The 20,719-nt window shown below is 44.1% G+C and overlaps 1 protein-coding gene across 1 annotated transcript in view; it reads right to left on the reverse strand.

The window, feature by feature from the left end:
• TTC26 (tetratricopeptide repeat domain 26) overlaps positions 1-20,719 on the reverse strand; it is an 87,847-nt gene that overhangs the window by 41,540 nt on the left and 25,588 nt on the right. The window contains exons 5-8 of the mRNA XM_026661351.2: positions 11,390-11,439; positions 6,225-6,370; positions 4,151-4,322; positions 3,655-3,729 (exon numbers count right to left, since the gene is read on the reverse strand). Of these exons, the coding sequence (XP_026517136.1) occupies positions 3,655-3,729; positions 4,151-4,322; positions 6,225-6,370; positions 11,390-11,439 (443 nt within the window). The remainder of the gene's footprint in view (positions 1-3,654; positions 3,730-4,150; positions 4,323-6,224; positions 6,371-11,389; positions 11,440-20,719) is intronic.

Below are 20,719 nucleotides of genomic sequence, written 5' to 3' on the forward strand. Positions count from 1 at the left end.
ACTCCTGGATGAATACCATCTGGTCCTGGTGACTTGTTACTGTTTAATTTATCAGTTTGTTCCAAAACCTCCTCTATTGATACCTCAGTCTGGGACAGTGCCTCATATCTGTCAAATGGTATGGAAATCTCCCTCACATCCTCTGCAGTGGGAGGGATAGGTTTTGGTTTCTATTTCAGGGAGCATTGGTGTGCCCGTGAGTGGCCCCAGGAGTGGAGGGAGTCTGGAATTTTGAAAGACATCAGTCACATTCCTGGTGTTCTTCCCAATTTTGGTGGCAGTCACCATCTGGGATGGGGAGTTCAAGGACAAGAGGATCAGGTTTTGGTGCAACAATCTAGCGGCTGTTCATGTGGTGAACTCTCAGTCCACTAAATCGGCCAGGATAATGAATTGATGAGGTCTTTCATTCTCCATTGCCTTGAATGCTGTACTTATTTCACTGCCAAGCACATACCTGGGCTTAACAATGATATAGCGGACACTCTTTCTTGATTGCATGTTGACCAATTCTGAACACTAGCACTGGAGGCCATGGCGGTGCCCAACCTAATGCTGGCAGCCCTACGGAATCTTGCACTGTGCACCTTTTTGGCTTACATGACAGCGTTTGAGGAGTTTCAGGCATTCAAGGAGGTTGTGGGTCTTCCCAGGGCCTGGCCTATACTAGAACCACAAATTTGGCAGTTTATGGTCTTGCTACATAGGTGGGGGCTTGCATCACTGGCTACAGCTAACCGTTAGCTGGGGTGTCCTTTTGCTGCAAGTCTGCAGGTCATCTGGACCCCGTCAGGGATTCATGGCCTGTAGGATGCTGGAGGGTTGGGCCTAGGCTGCTGGGACACAGAACAATGTTAGGGAGCCAGTGACCTTGCAGGTCCTTAGACAATTAGTCAAGATTCTTCCTCAGATCTGCCATTTGGGTTGGGGTGAAGCTATATTCTTCAAGGCAGCCTTTCTTTGGGGCCTTTTGGGTCAGTGAGCTGGTCCCATCAGCGAAGGGTGACTCTTCAGTGCAGGATATCAAACTACAGAATGTACAATGGGAAACTGACTCTCTACAGCTCAAGGTCCGCAGGTCAAAAACCAATCAAAGAGGGATCAGCGAGGCTGTTGCTCTGCACCACTCTGGTGAGATGGATCCATGTCTGGTACAGGCATTGCAGGCATATGTGACTCAACAGCCACCTGGTGAGGGTTCCCTGTTCCTGCATGGGGAATGTTCCTTCCTAACCAAATTCCAGTTTGTGGGAGTGTTTAGGAAGGGGCTGTCATTCTTGAGCTTGCCACCAAGAGAATATGGCTCCCACTCGTTCTGTATGGGGGCCACACAGTGGCTACCCAGTTAGATCTGTGCACATTAGAAGTCCAGGCTAAAGGACGCTGGCGATCTACAATCTTACATGCAGCTGCCTGAGGGGAAGCCAACACCGGGGATGGGCTGTAAGTGCCACAGGTTTTAACCATGTCTGCTTCCTTCCCCATGCTGATCACACAAAATGATCACACAGCACACACACAGCTGAGAATATGGATTGAGGGCATGGTATTGTGCACTGGGCTTATAAGAGAGCATGTAATTCGGGCGAGAAGTTCGCAGCTGGGCCTCAGGCGGGACATGACTTTGTCTTGGCACGGCAGCCAGTGCATGACCTGGGACCAACTCATGTCCCTCTTGCATGGGCTGGCGCACCGAAAGGACACACTGGACATCATCATTATCCATTTAGGGGAGAACGACCTTAGAACGTGCCCTGGCCTCAAACTGATTTTGAAGGCTAAGTGGGATATTGGACTGCTGGCAAATATTTCTTGGCATGGGGACAGTATCGCTAGAGATATTGGACTGCAGGGTTTGGTGGACTGCAGCATACCCACAAAAGGTGGATAGGGCCTGAAGGAAGGCCAGCTGGAAAATATCAACATGGCTGGGGTCCAGAGGTTCTTCAGTTATCAAACATGGCCACATAGCCCAGAGTGCAGCTGAGCTTTATTGAGGATGGAGCGCACCTCTCTGATACAGGTGCCAATTTGTTTCTGGATGATCTTGGTATTGGGTTGGCCAAACTTCTAGATAGTGGGCTTGAGGCAGCCAAGCTAAGGCAGGCACCTCCTTGTGGCAGGTACCGGGTACAGGAACTTGCTGATTTAGGCTCCAGATACAAAAAGGTAACATAGTGGGCATCCTGAGGGCATCATGTCTAACCCCTAGGGGAAAATGAGAACCAGGGGTCAGGACATTATCCTGGGGAACCCACCCCACCAATGCACTTGATGGTGGTGCTGGCAAAGGGGTCGAGGCTCCCTCTCGCCTCAACCCCAGAAAGGAGGAGGGATGCTACAAGGCAATTGGAGACATGCACAGACCTTCCTAGTGTGATGACTGGCACCCCCTGAAGAGGGAGCCCCTAAGAATTGGCAAAGGGTCAATGGGGTGCAAGTGACCATGCTGGGCTGTCCTCCAATGCAAACTTTGGATGTAATTTGACTAATAAAGTTGTGGCCTGGTTAAAACCCATACCAGATGTCCTTGACTTCTTCCATCCAATGAGCACGCCAAACTGAGCAACTCACCAACATCAAATAAAAGCAAACTACTACAACCAGTCATTCACCAGAGTAGCAATAAAATCACTGGAGTAGAATGTTGCCAGATGATCAGTATATCTCCTACTTCAAACACAAATATTTTTACTTTGCCTCAGTATCTGCCCACCATGAGTTCCTAGTCATTAACTTTGCAAATAGAGACTATTATCTTGAGACATTTTAATTCCACTGACATTGTACCGTGGTTAGACAACATTGTTCAGGATCCTCACCCATTCTGATTTTTGCATTGAAGTCCTGATTTTGACAGGGCTGTTCAAGGAGGGTTGGGGATTTGACCAGTCCAAAAATAATTGGTCAAACAACATCAAAAATGGTCAAATATTTTAAACCACTGATTTATTAGAACGATAACAAAACGAGTAAGACTGTATGGTCTCCAACAGGCTTAGCCTTAGATAGATACGTATGCCTAATTACAAAAAAACAGTACTAAACTGAGTTATTTTAACTCAAAAAAATGTGAAATACAATTAAATGACGTTCTAAAGAAAGAAAGAATGGCACCAAGATGCAATCAAAAAGATAGGCTGCCATCTATATCAGGGCATTCTTGCTGGAATATATGACAAATATTTGATCATGATCAAATAATAGGCAGTCAATTGACTGGTTTGCCAAGCCTAATCCCAAATATCTTGCAAGGACAGGCTCACAGGACATTTAAAGCATCCTAACTTATCCTTGAGGATAAAGCAACATTTTTTCATGACATGGTAACAAGCCATGACAATGTAAAAAGACCAGAATGGTGTAATGCAACAACTTTGCCCCAGAAGACAAAGTATAAAGTGGGGGTAGGAATGCAGGTTCTAGTCTTGAACGTGGCACAGAGACAAGGAAAGCATCAGAAAATGAAACTGATTAAATAAAAGTGGGAAGAGTATTGATCAGACTGCCTCCATTGTTTATATTATGGATTCACATAACCTCTTAACACCCCACCTCCTACTGCTTAATTCCCAATTTTCAATAGTGGTATATTAAGAAAAGCTCTGCAGACCAGAGTTTGAGATCCACAGCTTAGATTAATCCATTACTCACCAGATTGTGCTTAATGAGCTCCTTAGCAAATTCAAAAGATGACGAGGCATTGTCCATCAGGCTCTTGAGTTCTGCCTGAAATTAAATATTATACCTATAAAACGTTTATCAAAAATACCCCCCACAAGTGCAGATCCACACCACATCTGAAACTGATAAGAAGGGAACTCCAGCTGTGATAAGCTGGGTTGGTGGAGGAAAACAAACAACCCCCCACTTCATCGTGATGACTGTTGCAAATGGATAATTCATACAAATGTAAAGCAAAACTTGCATTGAGAAAATGGAAAGGCCAGCATGCAAACAGAAAACCTAAGTGCCCAACAATGTGAGGACTATGGATAGGTGATATCCTTTGGGGGAGAATACTGACATGATAAAATGCCATTTGTCAATAACTGTGATTAAGTATAAGGCAGATAACACAACAGGGAAAAGAAACTTGCATGGGACTTCAAATGAGACTGACAAGCCAGAAGGGCTTTCCAATAGATACCTCAGCAGCCTTGCCATTGTAAAGACGGAAGTGGTTACAAGCCTTGAGGTTAAGAGCTATGGTGCTGTCAGGAACTTGCTGAAGGTAAACAGCCAGCACCTCTTGTGACACATCATAGTAATCCAGTTTGTAGTAACATAAAGCCACATATACGTTGAGAGCCAGGTATTCCCTGAAGGGCAAAAGAGGAAATGTTCACAGAAGCATTCATCTCCTGACAGAAAATTGTGCTGAAAAGGAATATTAAAGTCTGTTATGACTTTCCCTCACCTTCCCATGTACCCTTTACAAATACAACAAATATTGAGTTCCTGAGAACAGCCTTATATGTGACTTTCTGGATTCAGCTTCTCCTACAGACAAGCACAAAACTATTCAGGGTTGCGTCTGCAGGGATGCCAACTGCATTTGTCCCACAGGAGGAAGTAATTGTATTGTGACATTTGCATATATGAAGACATTCTCTGTCATGCACAGACACCATGATTCAACATGTATTGAGACAATGTTACAACACATTATCCCAACATCATGAGGGTGAAACGAGCTAGTTTCTTCCAAGCCACTCGTGCATACAAGAATGACCTGTGAAATTTGGGGCTTGTTATTTTGGGAATTGGCGATAACCCCATGTGAAGGAATGTAAGAGAGAACGCAATCATTTTATTTGGACTGATGAACTAAGGTTCATCCACATAATGTATACAAGGTAATTTGACTGTTTTCCTTTGCCAAGTATATTGTATGCATACAAAACTTCAAAAAGATTTCTTTAATGTTAGTATTTACTTTTATGTCACGTATAATTAACCTGTGAAACTCACTACTGCACGGTATCAAGCCAAAAAGGACTAGACATTTACAGGAATAAGAAAAACATTTGCAGTAACAACAATTTGTAGGATAACTGTTACAAAGGTTACTGTATGCAGTGTTGTGGTAGCCGTGTCAGTTCTAGTATATCAGAAAGACAAGGTGGGTAAGGTAATATCTTTTACTGGACCGACTTCTGTTGGTCTGACCTGAAGAACTGTGTAAGCTCAAAAGCTTGTGTCTCACACCAACAAAAGCTGGTCCAATAAAAGATATTACCTCACCCACCTTGTCTCACAAAGGTTATTGATCTTTATGTTTCAGGGCATAAGCTGATCATAGCCTAGGGACTGTCAGGCTGAAATTTCCTCCCAAAGCACAGAATTACACAATGATATAAGCATTATGGAGGTATTTCAGCTTTCTCTGAAGCATTCAGCATTACACACTTGCAGAGGCAAAAGACCATTGACCTGTTCCAGAATAGCAGTTTATACATTGCCAAACCTTCCTTTGACTCTGGACCCTGCTTCCCAGGCCAGCAGCATCTAGAGAATATTATGCAGGCAGCACACTAAAAACTGTCTGTGAAGATGTGGTTGGGGGAAAACACATGCCTTCTACTGCCTAACAGCAACATCTCCAAAGGTTTGGTTTCTTATCCACTTCCTGGCTGAGGTTGGTGGCTATAATGTGGAATCCTGGGACAGAGGTAATAACAGCATAAATGGGAATGGAAAGAATCCTCAGAGCTCAAAAGGACACACAGGATCCCTTGAATAAAAACAACAAGACTGAGGATTTCTTATGAAGGTTGAGGTGGAAGAGAGTTCAGTAACTAAAAATCAGGGCCAGGCAGGCAATGAGCCAAACAAAAGAAAACTAAAGCGACAGGTACATGCTTTGTATTGTGGGTAAGACACACTCAGAACATTTTCTGCTTTGCTTGTAATTCTGTAGCATTTCATAAGAAACAGGAGAGGGGGTCCCAGGATGGGTCACAGAACAAAGCACATTAAAAATAGGGGATTGGGATGGACACATTCCCCTTGTGCCTTATTGGTGTAACAGTTCTGATTCCAGTGACAAAATGGAGATGGCTGCATTGTCCCCTTCTCACAGAGGGAAAGACACAAAAGTGTCGATACCACCACAAATAAGTTTCCAGAAGCCAAGCAACTACATGGAATGAAAACACAAATTCGTCAGAGATACTGCAGTGAGGCTGAGAATGGAGGGGAGGAGAAAAAGAGACACCAACCGGTTATCAAGCAGTATGCGTTTGTAGATATCAATAGCCTCTTGGTAGTGGGACCGCATATAGTGGATAGATGCCAGACTGAGCTGATCTTCTGTGATGTCCTGCAAATTCTGGTGGAAGCTCATCAATTTCTTTTCATCGCTGAACTAAAGAGAAAGAGACAGGCAACCTCCAAAAGAGTTCAGCAAGGAAAACAAGAGCAATTAGTCATATTAATCAGGAAGGGCATACAACAATGCTAAGTGAGATTGAACTGCAGCAGAGAAGATTCAGATTAGACATTAGGAGTTGCTTTCTAACTTTAAGACTTGTTTAGCCAATGGAGAAATCTGTTGAGGGAAGACGTAGAATGCCATCATTGGAAATAACTGAGCCTAAACACACAACTGTAAGTCTGATTCAGACATACTTAAATCTGATATGCCACGATGTAGGGGGTAACAGCAGGGAGATGGACTAGATACTCCATACTCAAAATAAATCTGTAATATAAAATTTTACTACTATAATTTGAGCTAAGATTTGTTGGTTTTGGATCCAAAGCTTAGTTCTCAGGAAATAAGTTCCCATCCCTCTCCACCAAAAACAAAACAAAAAAACCCACAACTCTTGCTGAACAAAAGGCTATTGCAAAGACAATTCCCACAATACTATTTTGTAGCACTGACTAGTTCTCTCTTTCCCCAGACCTCACATCTCCAATTTCTGTGATTCCATACAGTGTAATGTAATAGTTTCCATTTAAAAGAATTGTTGCATTTTACATAACAAATGCGCAAATGTAAAATGGAGAGAGCATGGTTAACAAACAATTTTGCAACTGCATCAAAATTATAAAGTAGCCAAGAAAGTCCATTTAATCGGACCATTCAAGTCACTTACAATTCTGATGCTTCCCCTTCTTATATACGTTGCTGCTAGCAATGGTAATTATGAACCCGCTCTATTGCTATTATTACTGGTTTTTAAATTAAGGTGTTGTTTTTTTTTTTAAATTGATAGGTCTCCCACATTTAAAATATCTAGCTGCTCATCTTTGCTTCATATCTCTTTCCCTCTTGCTTGAGCTGGTCATGCAATAACACTTCAGCACAGCCAACAGTGCTCAAAAACAGTAATTTTATATCTTCATAGCATGGGCGCCAGGTTTATATAATTTTTGGTGGTGCCCAGAATGGGTCCCAGCCCCGGCCCACCCTGCTCTGCCCCGCCAGCTCCCTGCGTTGCTCGGGGGAGGGAGCAAAAGCCAGAAAGATGCGGGGCAGGGACTTGGGGGAAGGGATGGAGTGGGGGAGGGGCATGGGCGGAGCAGGGGTGGGAAGAGGCGGGGTGGGGCAGAGCGGAGCAGAATTGGGCGGGCTGGGGCCAGGTCACTCGCTGCTGCCAGCACCAGGCCCCCCACTAACCCCTCAGGCCACCCTGGACCCCACGTCTCCCCAAAGCGCGGGGCCCGGGGTCGTTGCCTCAGTCCATTTTATGGACGGGATGGCTCTGAAAATATAAGCCCAAACATTGGTGGAGCTGGGCCCACCTTCTTGAATATTGGTGGAGCACGCGCGCCACGGGCCCATATAACTCGCCACCTATGCTTCATAGTATCTTTCATTCCAAAGCCTCCTAAAGTACAGTAGAACCTCAGAGTTACGAACATCAGAGTTACGAACTGACCGGTCAACCACACCCCTCATTTGGAACCCGAAGTACGCAAGCAGGCAGCAGCAGAGACAAGAAAAGACAAGACTAGAAAATACAGTATAGTGTTAAATGTAAACTACTAACAAAATAAAGGGAAAGTTTAAAAAGGTAAGGAAACTGTTTCTGTGTTTGTTTCTTTTACATTAAGATGGTTAAAAGCAGCATTTTTCTTCTGCATAATAAAGTTTCAAAGCTGTATTAAGTCAATGTTCAGTCATAAACTTTTGAAAGAACAACCATAACGTTTTGTTCAGAGTTACAAACATTTCAGAGTTACAAACAACCTCCATTCCCAAGGTGTTTGTAACTCTGAGAATCTACTGTACTTTGCAGACTATATTCATAGTGATTGTTCAACCACCATTGTAGCGTAGACACCTCTGGGTGTTAGTCAATTTGTGCCAGTGCCACTACACAACAGATTTTAGGCAAGGAAATGAAGAATTATGTTTTCAAATAAACCAGCAGAGAGACTTAGGTAGACAGAATGCAACCATCCAAATTAGAATTTGGCTGGGACAACAGTGTTAACAGGAGTTTTTGCAGAAAGTGCCAGTATCTGGGTTTTATCTCTCACCCAAAACACAGCTTCTCTAGAAGTAGTGCCCTTTTGCTGCATGTTGGGGCATGGCACAAAAATGAGTCAGAGGGAATAATGCACTACCTACTGATGCCCAAACACCTAATGAGGACCCAATCCAGCAAAGCACTTAAGCAAATTCTGAACTTTAAGCATATTCATATACTTAAAGTTAAGCATATGCTTATCCGCTTTGCTAGATTTGGAGCTTGAATAACAAATACCACTTCTTGCAGCACTTGGGATTTCTATGACCTTGCTTAGGTTATAAGGTCTCACAAAAATCACAGCGACTTCATAATACATACATAATAAAGACTTTTGTTGGGAAGTGGAGGGCTTAGAATAGTAGCATTTTATCTGTTCTTTTGTCAAGTTTAAAAGGCCACTGTGAAAGACAATCCAATTTTATCAATACATTTACTCTGAAAAAAGCACATCTTGGTGTGGTTGTTTTCTTAACTTTTGATGTTTCTAAATTGACAGAGCCACTTATTCACAAGTGGTTCATGCCATGGAGATAAAAGTTCCCTTGTTAGTAATAAACTGTGATCTATTTATAGAACAAAAGCAATCCAATTTGCAGGGTAGAAGTGAAGGAGCTCTCATGAGTGGGCTAGGATAAGACAGACCAACACCTCTAAAATCTGTTTAATTATTCTTGAACATACCAAGATGCAGCAAAGTGAAGGTTGTGCCTCAATCATTGTTGAAATGAAATGAAATCTCCCTGCTATAAACAAGATTGTGTTTTGGGGGAACTAAATAGCTCAGGAGATTTTTATATCTTTTACCAGTCTTTTTACTTAAAATTAGGGCTGTCAAGCGATTAAAAAAATTAATCACAATTAATCACAATTAATTGCGCTGTTAAACAATAAGAGAATATCATTTATTTAAATTTTTTGGATGTTTTCTACATTTTCAAATATATTGACTTCAATTACAACATAGAATGCAAAGTGTACAGTGCTCACTTTATATTTATTTTTGATTGCAAATATTTGCATTGTAAAAAACAAAAGAAATCGTATTTTTCAATTCACCTTATACAAGTTCTGTAGTGCAATCTCTTTAGCATGAAAGTTGAACTTACAAATAAAGAATTATGTACAAAAAAATAACTGCATTCAAAAATAAAACGATGTAAAACTTTAGAGCCTACAAATCCACTCAGTCCTACTTCAGCCAATCACTCAGACAAACAAGTTTGCAGGAGATAATGTTGCCCGCTGCTTCTTTTTTACGTCACCTGAAAGTGAGAACAGCATTCGCATGCCAGTGTTGTAGCTGGCGTCGCAAGATATTTACATGCCAGATGCGCTAAAGATTCATATGTCCCTTCATGCTTCAACCACCATTCCAAAGGACATGCGTCCATGCTGATAATGGCTTCTGCTTGATAACGATCCAAAGCAGAGCGGACCAACCGACGCATGTTCATTTTCATCATGAGTCAGATGCCATCAGCAGAAGGTTGATTTTCTTTTTGGTGGTTTGTGTTCTGTAGTTTCCGCATCAAAGTGTTGCTCTTTTAAGACTTCTGAACGCATGCTCCACATCTCATCCCATTCAGATTTTGGACGGCACTTCAGATTTTTAAACCTTGGGTCGAGTGCTGTAGCTATTTTTAGAAATCTCACATTGGTACCTTCTTTGCATTTTGTCAAATCTGCTGTGAAAGTGTTCTTAAAATGAACAACATGTGCTGGGTTATCATCCGAGATTGCTATAACATGAAATATATGGCAGAATGCGGGTAAAACAGAACAGGAGACATACAATTCTCCCCCAAGGAGTTCAGTCACAAATTTAATTAACACTTTTTTTTTTTTTAACAAGAATCATCAGCATGGAAACATGTCCTCTGGAATGGTGGCCGAAGCATGATGGGGCATACAAATGTTTAGCATATCTGGCACATAAATACCTTGCAACGCAGCTACAAAAGGGCTATGCGAATGCCTGTTCTCACTTTCTGGTGACATTGTAAATAAGAAGCAGGCAGCATTATCTCCCATAAATGTAAACAAACTTGTTTGTCCTAGCGATTGGCTGCACAAGAAGTATGGCTGAGTGGACTTGTAGGCTCTAAAGTTTTACACTGTTTTGTTTTTGAGTGCAGTTATGTAACAAAAAAACCAACTACATTTGTAAGTTGCACTTTCACGATAAAGAGATTGCACTACAGTACTTATATGAGGTGAATTGGAAAATACTATTTCTTTTGTTTATAATTTTTACAGTGCAAATATTTGTAATAAAAAATAATATAAAGTGAGTACTATATACTTTGTATTCTGTGTTGTAATTGAAATCAATATATTTGAAAATGTAGAAAAATATCCAAAAATATTTAATACATTTCAACTGGTAATCTATTATTTAACAGTGTGATTAATCGTGATTAATTTTTTTAATCGTGAATAATTTTTTTTTAGTTAATCGCGTGAGTTAACTGCAACTAATCAACAGCCCTACTTAAAATGTTAGTTCCAAGATGCGCCCCACCTAGGAAGAACTAGATGATCTTAGAAGAAAGGAAGTGGAAGTAGCTGCCTTTTATGTTAATGGTTCTAACCAGGTCCTAGGGTGGCAACGGCCAAAAAATACCATCAGACTGTTTCTATTAGGCCTATGTGAAGTGAACTGGTGGGTCTCATTCTAGTTCCTAGCAGACCGGTGTCTTCTCTGAGCTCCCCTCTTACACCTACAGATGATTCCTCCATGTCAGATAATGCAGTTGTGTTAGTGGTTGCGAAGGTTTGTTCTGCTGCTACCCATGATGTACCTATCCTGAGGACGCATTCTGGAAGGTTGTTAATCCAGCACCAATTACAGTTCAAAATTCAGAAAGAAACACGAAGTATGAGCAAAGAGACATACATACCTTATGTGCTAGGTGAAAGAGCAGACGATTCTGGAGTCGACTTTTAGGTGCTGAAACGAAAATCCAACAGTACGTTTCAGAGCCCTGGTACTAACACAAGGAACATTTCTAATTCAACTTTTCCCTCACTGTTTGTAAGACTCCCTCATATACACTACTACCTTGCCCAAGCATACCTCACTGACCCACCCACCCACCCCACATGGCCTATAGCTGAACTTCTTCGCAATTTCTCACAATCTTGACATTGTTTACGAGTCTTCCTGTATTTCTCATCTTCATCAATTCTACAGCTCTTTTTAATTCTCTGCTGAACACACATTTTTCCCATGCCTTTGCCTCTTGTCTTCCTTAACTCCATGGTTTTATTACTTCTCTCTAAAACATTTAGTACATTTGATAGCGTTTGTATGAAAGATGCTATACAAAGCACGCTGAGCACAATGCATCTCTAAAGAAATACAGGCAACCAACCCTTAATCAAGGCTTCAAGTACCATGTGCCACAATTGATGTAAATTATGTTGCAAGACCCTTAAAAATTACACGGCAATATTCCTGGAATTATGAGGCAAGGCCTAGCACAGCAGAGAACCCAGGCACAACACCATCCTGCTACAACACTATCTATTTAGGCCTGCTAACACAAATCAGCTCTAACTTATATCAATTTAGATGGAATAAATGGGACCCAGAGTGTCAAAGGTATTATAACCCAGTCACTGTCCAACATTAAAGAGTTTTAAACAAGTTTCAGGGTTTGGTATACAGAGACTTTGGACTGCTGAGTACCATGGCAAATACACCATTAAAATCATTTAAACCTTTTATTAAAGATACAGAAAAGGAAAAAACAGTTAAAGCATTTGAAATGTAAAATAGTAAATAAGGCTTTCTTTTTAACAACAGCCCTCGTTCCTTTAGCTGGAGAGAATTTTTAGAAGGGAAAACCCCCATGACTGCCAGTCTCCTAGGGTATGTCTACGCTACGAAATTAGGTCGAATTTATAGAAGCCGGTTTTATAGAAATCGGTTTTATACAATCGATTGTGTGTGTCCCCACATAAAATGCTCTAAGTGCATTAAGTCGGCGGACCGCGTCCACAGTACCGAGGCTAGCGTCGACTTCCGGAGCGTTGCACTGTGGGTAGCTATCCCACAGTTCCCGCAGTCTCCGCCGCCCATTGGAATTCTGGGTTGAGATCCCAATGCCTGATGATGCAAAAACAGTGTCGCGGGGGGTTCAGGGTACATGTCGTCAGGCCTCTCCCCCTCCGTCAGAGCAACGGCAATCGATTCACGCCTTTTTACCTGGGTTACCTGTGCAGACAACATACCACGGCAAGCATGGAGCCTGCTCAGCTCAGCTCAGCGTCACCATATGTCATCTGGGTGCCGGCAGACGTGGGGCTGCATTGCCATACAGCAGCAGCTCCTTGCCTTTTGGCAGTGGATGGTGTATTACGATTGATATCCGTCATCGTCATATTCCTCAGTGAGTTCGGTCAGAGGCACCTGGATAGACATGTTTTGTCTCCTGGAGACTCAGTCCTGCCGGCAGTCCTATTGAACTGTCTTGACGATGATGGCTAGCAGTCGTAATACAGCATTTTCTGCCAAGCACCCAGAAGATGCCGATGGCTATCAGTCATGCTGCACCGTCTGCTGCCAGGTTAAGATGTAAAAAATAGATGGACCAGGTTTTTTCTGTATTCATTTGCTTCCCCCTCCCTCCGTGAAATCAACGGCCTGCTAAACCCAGGGTTTTGAGTTCAATCTTTGGGGGGGCCATTCTGTGTGACAGTTGTTTGTGTTTCTCCCTGAAACACAGCCACCTTTGTTGATTTTAATTCCCTGTACCCGTAAGCCATGTCGTCACTCGCCCCTCCCTCCCTCCGTCAGACAATAGTTTCGCGCCTTTTTTCAGCCCAGACACCATAGCACTGGGATCATGGAGCCCACTGAGGCCTGGTCTACACTACGGGATTAATTCGGATTTAGCAGCGTTAATTCGAATTAACCCTTCACCCGTCCACACAACAGAGCCATTTAGTTCGAATTAAAGGGCGCTTTAAATCGATTTCTGTACTCCACCTCGACGAGCGGAGTAGCGCCAAAATCGATTTTGTTAATTCGAATTAGGGTTAGTGTGGCCGCCACCACCGAATTAATGTGGTTAAAATTAATGGGGTAGTGTGGCCGCACACCACCGAATTAATGTGGTTAAAAACCGAATTAATGTGCTTAGTGTGGCCGCGCACAATCGAATTTATACAACCTGTTTCCCAAATTCGAATTATCTAAATTCGGATTAATCCCGTAGTGTAGACATACCCTCAGATCACCGCGGCAATTATGAGCACTATGAACACCACGCGCATTGTCCTGGAGTATATGCAGAGCCAGAACATGCCAAAGCAAAACCAGGCGAGGAGGCGATTGCAGCGCGGCGATGAGAGTGATGAGGAAATTGACATGGACGTAAACCTCTCACAAAGTACAGGCCCCAGAAATGTGCAAATCATGGTGTTACTGGGGCAGGTTCATGGCATGGAACGCTGATTCTGGGCCCGGGAAACAAGCACAGCCTGGTGGGACCGCATCGTGTTGCAGGTGTGGGACGATTCCCAGTGGCTGCGAAACTTTCGCATGCATAAGGGCACTTTCATGGAACTTTGTGACTTGCTTTCCCCTGCCCTGAAGTGCCAGAATACCAGGATGAGAGCAGCCCTCACAGTTGAGAAGCGAGTGGCGATAGCCCTGTGGAAGCTTGCAACGCCAGACAGCTACCGGTCAGTCGGGAATCAATTTGGAGTGGGCAAATCTACTGTGGGGGCTGCTGTGATCCAAGTAGCCAACGCAATCAAAGACCTGTTGATATCAAGGGTAGTGACTCTGGGAAACGTGCAGGTCATAGTGGATGGCTTTGCTGCAATGGGATTCCCAAACTGTGGTGGGGTGATAGACGGAACCCATATCCCTATCTTGGCACCGGAGCACCAAGAAACCGAGTACATAAACCGCAAGGGGTAGTTTTCAATGCTGCTGCAAGCCCTGGTGGATCAAAAGGGACGTTTCACTAACATCAACGTGGGATGGCCGGGGAAGGTACATGATGCTCGCGTCTTCAGGAATTCTGGTCTGTTTCAAAAGCTGGAGGAAGGGACTTTCTTCCCAGACCAGAAAATAACCGTTGGGGATGTTGAAATGCCTATCTTTATCCTTGGGGACCCAGCCTACCCCTTAATGCCATGGCTCATGAAGCCGTACACAGGCAGCCTGGACAGTAGTCAGGACCTGTTCAACTACAGGCTGAGCAAGTGCCGAATGGTGGTGGAATGTGCATTTGGACATTTAAAAGCGCGCTGGCACAGTTTACTTACTCGAATAGACCACAGCGAAGCCAATATTCCAATTGTTATTGCTGCTTGCTGTGCGCTCCACAATATCTGTGAGAGTAAGGGGGAGACATTTATGGCGGGGTGGGAGGTTGAGGCAAATCGCCTGGCCGCTGATTACGCGCAGCCAGACACCAAGGCGGTTAGAAGACTACAGCAGGGCGCGGTGCGCATCAGAGAAGCTTTGAAAACCAGTTTTGTGACTGGCCATGCTACGGTGTGAAACTTCTGTTTGTTTCTCCTTGATGAACCCTCCGCTCCCTCCCACCCCCCGGTTCACTCTACTTCCCTGTAAACTAACCACACTCCCCTCCCCCTTTCGAGCACCGGTTGCAGTGGCAATAAAGTCATTGTTACTTCACATTCATGCATTCTTTATTAATTCATCACACAACTAGGGGGATAACTGCCAAGGTAGCCCGGGAGGGGTGGGGGAGGAGGGAAGGAAAAGGACACACTGCAGTTTAAAACTTTAACACTTATTGAAGGCCAGCCTTCTGATGCTTGGGCAATCATCTGGGGTGGAGTGACTGGGTGGCCGGAGGCCCCCCCACCGCGTTCTTGTGCGTCTAGGTGAGGAGGCTATGGAACTTGGGGAGGAGGGCTGTTGGTTACACAGGGGCTGTAGCGGCGGTCTCTGCTCCTGCTGCCTTTCCTGCAGCTCAACCATACGCTGGAGCATATCAGTTTGATGCTCCAGCAGCCGGAGCATCGACTCTTGCCTTCTGTCAGCAAGCTGACGCCACCTATCCTCTTCAGCCCGCCACTTGCTCTCTTCAGCCCACCACCTCTCCTCTCATTCATATTGTGCTTTTTTGCACTCTGACATTGACTGCCTCCACGCATTCTGCTGTGCTCTGTCAGCATGGGAGGACATCTGGAGCTCCGAGAACATATCATCCCGAGTCCACCATTTTCTCCTTCTAATCTTCACTAGCCTCTGTGAAGGAGAAACATTTGCAGCTGGTGGAGGAGAAGGGAGAGGTGGTTAAAAAAGACACATTTTAGAGAACAATGGGTACACTCTTTCACGTTAAATTTTGCTGTTCACATTACACAGCACATGTGCTTTCGTTACAAGGTCGCATTTTTCCTCTTATATTGAGGGCCTGCCGGTTTGGTGTGAGAGATCACTCACACAGTGCCAGGCAACAGATTTCGGCTTGCAGGCAGCCATGGTAAGCCACAGTCTTTTGGCTTTTTTAACCTTCTTAACATGTGGAAATGGTTTCAAACAGTAGCACCCTCATTTCCCATACCAAGCACCCATTGGGTTGGCCATTTAAAATGGGTTTGCAATGTAAAAGGAGGGGCTGCGGTTTCCGGGTTAACATGCAGCAGAAACCCAACTATTCCCCCACACACACCCAATTCTCTGGGATGATCACTTCACCCCTCCCCCCCACCGCGTGACTAACAGCGGGGAACATTTCTGTTCAGCTGAGCAGGAACGGGCACCTCTGAATGTCCCCTTAATAAAATCACCCCATTTCAACCAGGTGACCGTGAATGATATCACTCTCCTGAGGATAACAAAGAGAGATAAGGAATGGATGTTGTCTGCATGCCAGCAAACACCGGGACTATACGCTGCCATGCTTTGTTATGCAATGATTCCAGACTACGTGCTACTGGCCTGGCGTGGTAAAGTATCCTACCATGGCAGACGGGATAAGGCAGCCCTCCCCAGAAACCTTTTGCAAAGGCTTTGGGAGTACATGAAGGAGAGCTTTCTGGAGATGCCCCTGGAGGATTTCTGCTCCATCCCCATACACGTTAACAGACTTTTCCAGTAGCTGTACTGGCCACGATTGCCAGGGCAAATTAATCATTAATCATTAAACACGCTTGCTTTTAAACCATGTGTAATATTTACAAAGGTACAGTCACCAGAGGTCCCTTGTGCGCCCTCAGGGTCTGGGAGCACGCCTTGGGTGAGTTCGGGGGTTACTGGTTCCAGGTCCAGGGTGATAAACATATCCTGGCTGTTGGGGAAACCAGTTTCTCCGCTTCCTTGCTGTGAGCTATCTTCATTGTCTTCATCATCATCTTCCTCATACCCCGAACCCGCTTTCCTGTTGCGTGATTCTCCATTGATGGAGTCAAAGCACACGGTTGGGGTAGTGGTGGCTGCACCCCCTAGCATGGCATGCAGCTCCACGTAGAAGCGGCATGTTTGCGGCTCTGCCCCGGACCTTCCGTTTGCCTCTCTGGCTTTGTGGTAGGATTGCTGTAATTAGCTCCTTAATTTTCACACAGCACTGCTGTGCGTCCCTGTTATGGCCTCTATCCTTCATGGCCTTTGAGACTTTTTCTAATATTTTGCCATTTCATTTACTGCTACGGAGTTCAGCTAGCTGATTCGTCTCCCCATATGGCGAGCAGATCCCGTACCTCCCGTTCTGTCCATGCTGGAGCTCTTTTGCGATCCTGGGACTCCATCATGGTTACCTGTGCTCTCCACGCTGGGCAAACCAGAAATGAAATTCAAAAGTTCGTGGGGCTTTTCCTGTCTACCTGGTCAGTGCATCTGAGTTGAGAGTCAAGTATCAGGGGGTAGCCGTGTTAGTCTGTATCTACAAAAACAACAAGGAGTCTGGTGGCACCTTAAAGACCAACAGATTTATTTGGGCATAAGCTTTCGTGGGTAAAAACCTCACTTCTTCAGATGTATCCTTGTTGTTTGAGTTGAGAGTGCTGTCCAGAGAGGTCACAATGAAGCACCGGGGGATAGCTCCCAGAGGCCAATAACGTCGAATTCCGTCCATACTACCCCAAATCCGACCCACAAAGGCCGATTTTAGCGCTAATCCCCTCGTCGGAGATGGAGTAAAGAAACCGGTTTAAAGGGCCCTTTAAGTCGAAAAAAAGGGCTTCGTCGTGTGGACGTGTCCAGGCTTAATTCGATTTAACGCTGCTAAATTCGACCTAAACTCGTAGTATAGACCAGGCCCTAGATGGTATTAAAGATATCTGTTGTCCTTTTGGGGAAAAAGAGAAGAGTCCTCTCCACTCAATACTTAGTCCTGCCTTGAGAGCAGGAGACTGGACTAAAAAACTCTTGAGTCCCTTGCAGTCCTACCATTCTATGATTCTATAAATTAGTTGAGATGGGCTGGAGCTGTTATTGCTGCTGCTGTTAAAATTTGATCCCATTTCTAAAAAGACAAAACAAGAAAAAAACCACTCAAAAGGTGTGGGTGAGGAGGAGGGACGAACAGAAAATCTAGCTTCTGACTCTGGTGCTAACTTTCACTTGCAACCTCATTACTGGAGAAACACAGGCCCAGCACACAATCTTATCAGCCACTCTGAGATCTGGCAAACTTGTACCAGCACTGGGCTTTGTAGGGCATCCCTTTTAGTTGCTTCTTTCTGGTCACAGGTTTAGCAGTGTTGCAAAATATGCAGGCTTGGATGGGTAAGCCAGACTCTTATTATATAGAAGGAAAAAGGAGAGGGATAGAAGAGAGAAGAAATAAGGCAGGGAAGGAAAAAGAACACATGGGAATGGTGCAGGAGAGAGATAAAGTCTCTCCTTCCAGGTGTGTTCAGGTTTCAGCCAAACTGATGGAGGAAGAGATGTCATCTGGCTCCCTCTCTCTGGCATGGTTTTGTCAGGACATCTTTCAGGATCGGGACGACAAAGGGATAAGGTCCCAGGAGATAGTGGAAGTAGCAGCCATGATGATAAAGCTCGCTCCAGTAGCCAATTTTTCTCCCAAAGTCTCTTTTTTAAGTCCCCCAAAATGGAGTGATGGGTAAAACAGCCCATTCCCTCATTATTTTTTCCACCAAGTAGGCATAATATCCAGCACACCAACTTTGGTTCACTGATTTCTGGATCCACATTCTTCTTGTTTACCAAGCATGACCTTAACACAGCCCTTAAGTTATATCTATAACCCTTTCTGTTTGGACTAATTCAGTCTGTCTCATTTTTGCATCTTTTCTCATCAACATTTGTTGATATAGGACAGTTATTGTGATATTTATGAACTAATACTCTCTTTTTACAGTTGAGCTGACAATTGAGTAAATTTGTAGACCCAATTATCACAACAAATCTCTCTTCCTTCTCTGTGTAAAGGGGTATGTGGCAACAGTTGGCAGGAAGAACAGGGAGTTTTGAGAAGGAGATTGCATACAGGAAGCTGTTAATGTTCAAACCAAGAAGAGGAGGGGAGTTTACAGAAGGCACCTCCTCTATGGAGCTCCTAAACTTCACTGCAGCAGACCCTGCTCTGCCAAGATTGGGAACTCCATAGGGCACACATCCCCAGCTGTGGAGCTCTTAAGATGTACACCTTAAGAGCCCCACAACTGAAGTTGCTTATCCTACAGAGCTACTAAGTTCTGCTGGGAAAGTCCTTCTTCCAAAAACCTTCCCTTGGCTGTATCTCCCCAACTAATGAGTATCCCCATCTCTGCCCTACCCACCCAGCTGGCCATTAATGCACCATATAAATGAATGTATGTGGCACCTCTACAAAAAAGGGAAATTATGCAGGTACTGTATCTGTGTAGTCACAAAACTGCAGAGTGAGCAAAGCCTTCCTTGTAACACGGGACAATAATTCTATTGACATCCTAAACCATGAAAGCAGAGCTCATCCCAAAATGTCCCCTTCCCAGATATGGAATTTCCTTGTATTAACTTGTAGATATTTAAAGTAATTTAATGGGTGATTTTTAGACTCATTCTTATCCCTTCCTAGATTTTTCTTCCTCCCAACAAGAGCTCCTGCTCCTTCCCTCTCCTTTATGAAAGAAGAGCCTTCCCACTTTGCTAGCCTTTCTTGTGCACAATGCCACAAAACAACCCTCTCCCAATGGGCTGTCAGCCTCATGCTGCCTGCCCACATTCTCTTTATCACTGGACTTGCCTTCTCCTGTGCTGTGTTATTTCCAGCAGCATGCCTCCCCCTGCCAATTCCTGTGGGAGAAGGAAGGGAGATCTTATCTTAAGAGAAGCCCTGTGGTAATAAACTGGGCTTAGTTCTGATATCAGGTATCAGCCCCATGCCAAAGATGGCTCCAGAGGTGATCCAGGGTGCTCTGTAAGAGTGTACCTCAGGCCCATAATCGGCACAGTGGTTGGTTCTAGAATCTTTGTTAGTGCCGATTTGCTGTCATTCCCACCTCAGCAAATGACTTAGAACAGTGGTTCTCAAGCAGGGGTACATGTATCCTTGGGGATACACAGAGGTCTTCCAGGGGGTGCATCAACTCATCTAGATATTTGCCTAGTTTTACAACAGGCTACATAAAAACCACTAGCAAAGTTAGTACAAACTAAAATTTCATACAGACAATGATTTGTTTATACTGCTTTATATACACTATACACTGAAATGTAAGTACAATATTTATATTCCATGATAAAAATGAGAAACAATTTTTCAGTAATAGCATGTTGTGACACATTTGTATTTTTATGTCTGATTCTGTAAGCAAGTACTTTTCAAATGAAGTGAAACTTGGGGTTCACAAGACAAATCTCTTCTCCTCCTTCCGAGATGGGTGTTGCCCAATGTTTGGAACTATGTCTAGACTCTGTTTGGCTTCGCCTTTCAGCCTCACCCATTGGTTCGGACACAATTGCTGGCTCCAATAATGAAGTTGTCTGTGCTAGAAGAGCTGGAGTTCAGGCCAACCTAATGTCAGCTGGCCTCAGTGCCAGTCTACCAATTTTGACAGCGTTTTTTCCCCTTCTTTTTCCATTCCTGATCAACCCTGTGGTGTGGTGCCTACTAGAAGGAGCACTCACTGAAAAGTACTCTCTTTGTTCTTTGGAGGTAGTATTCTCTTCCGGGTCCTAGGTGGTGTACATTGATTGTTCAAGCAAGTACAGTTTCAGTCATGCGTCCCTTGACCTCCAAGTCCTTGAGAAAGATTTACAAACCACATACACCTCTACCCCGATATAACGC

Source organism: Terrapene carolina, unplaced genomic scaffold (assembly GCF_002925995.2).
Source record: "Terrapene carolina triunguis isolate 2854851 unplaced genomic scaffold, T_m_triunguis-2.0 Scaffold1018, whole genome shotgun sequence".
Classification (NCBI taxonomy): domain Eukaryota; kingdom Metazoa; phylum Chordata; order Testudines; family Emydidae; genus Terrapene; species Terrapene triunguis.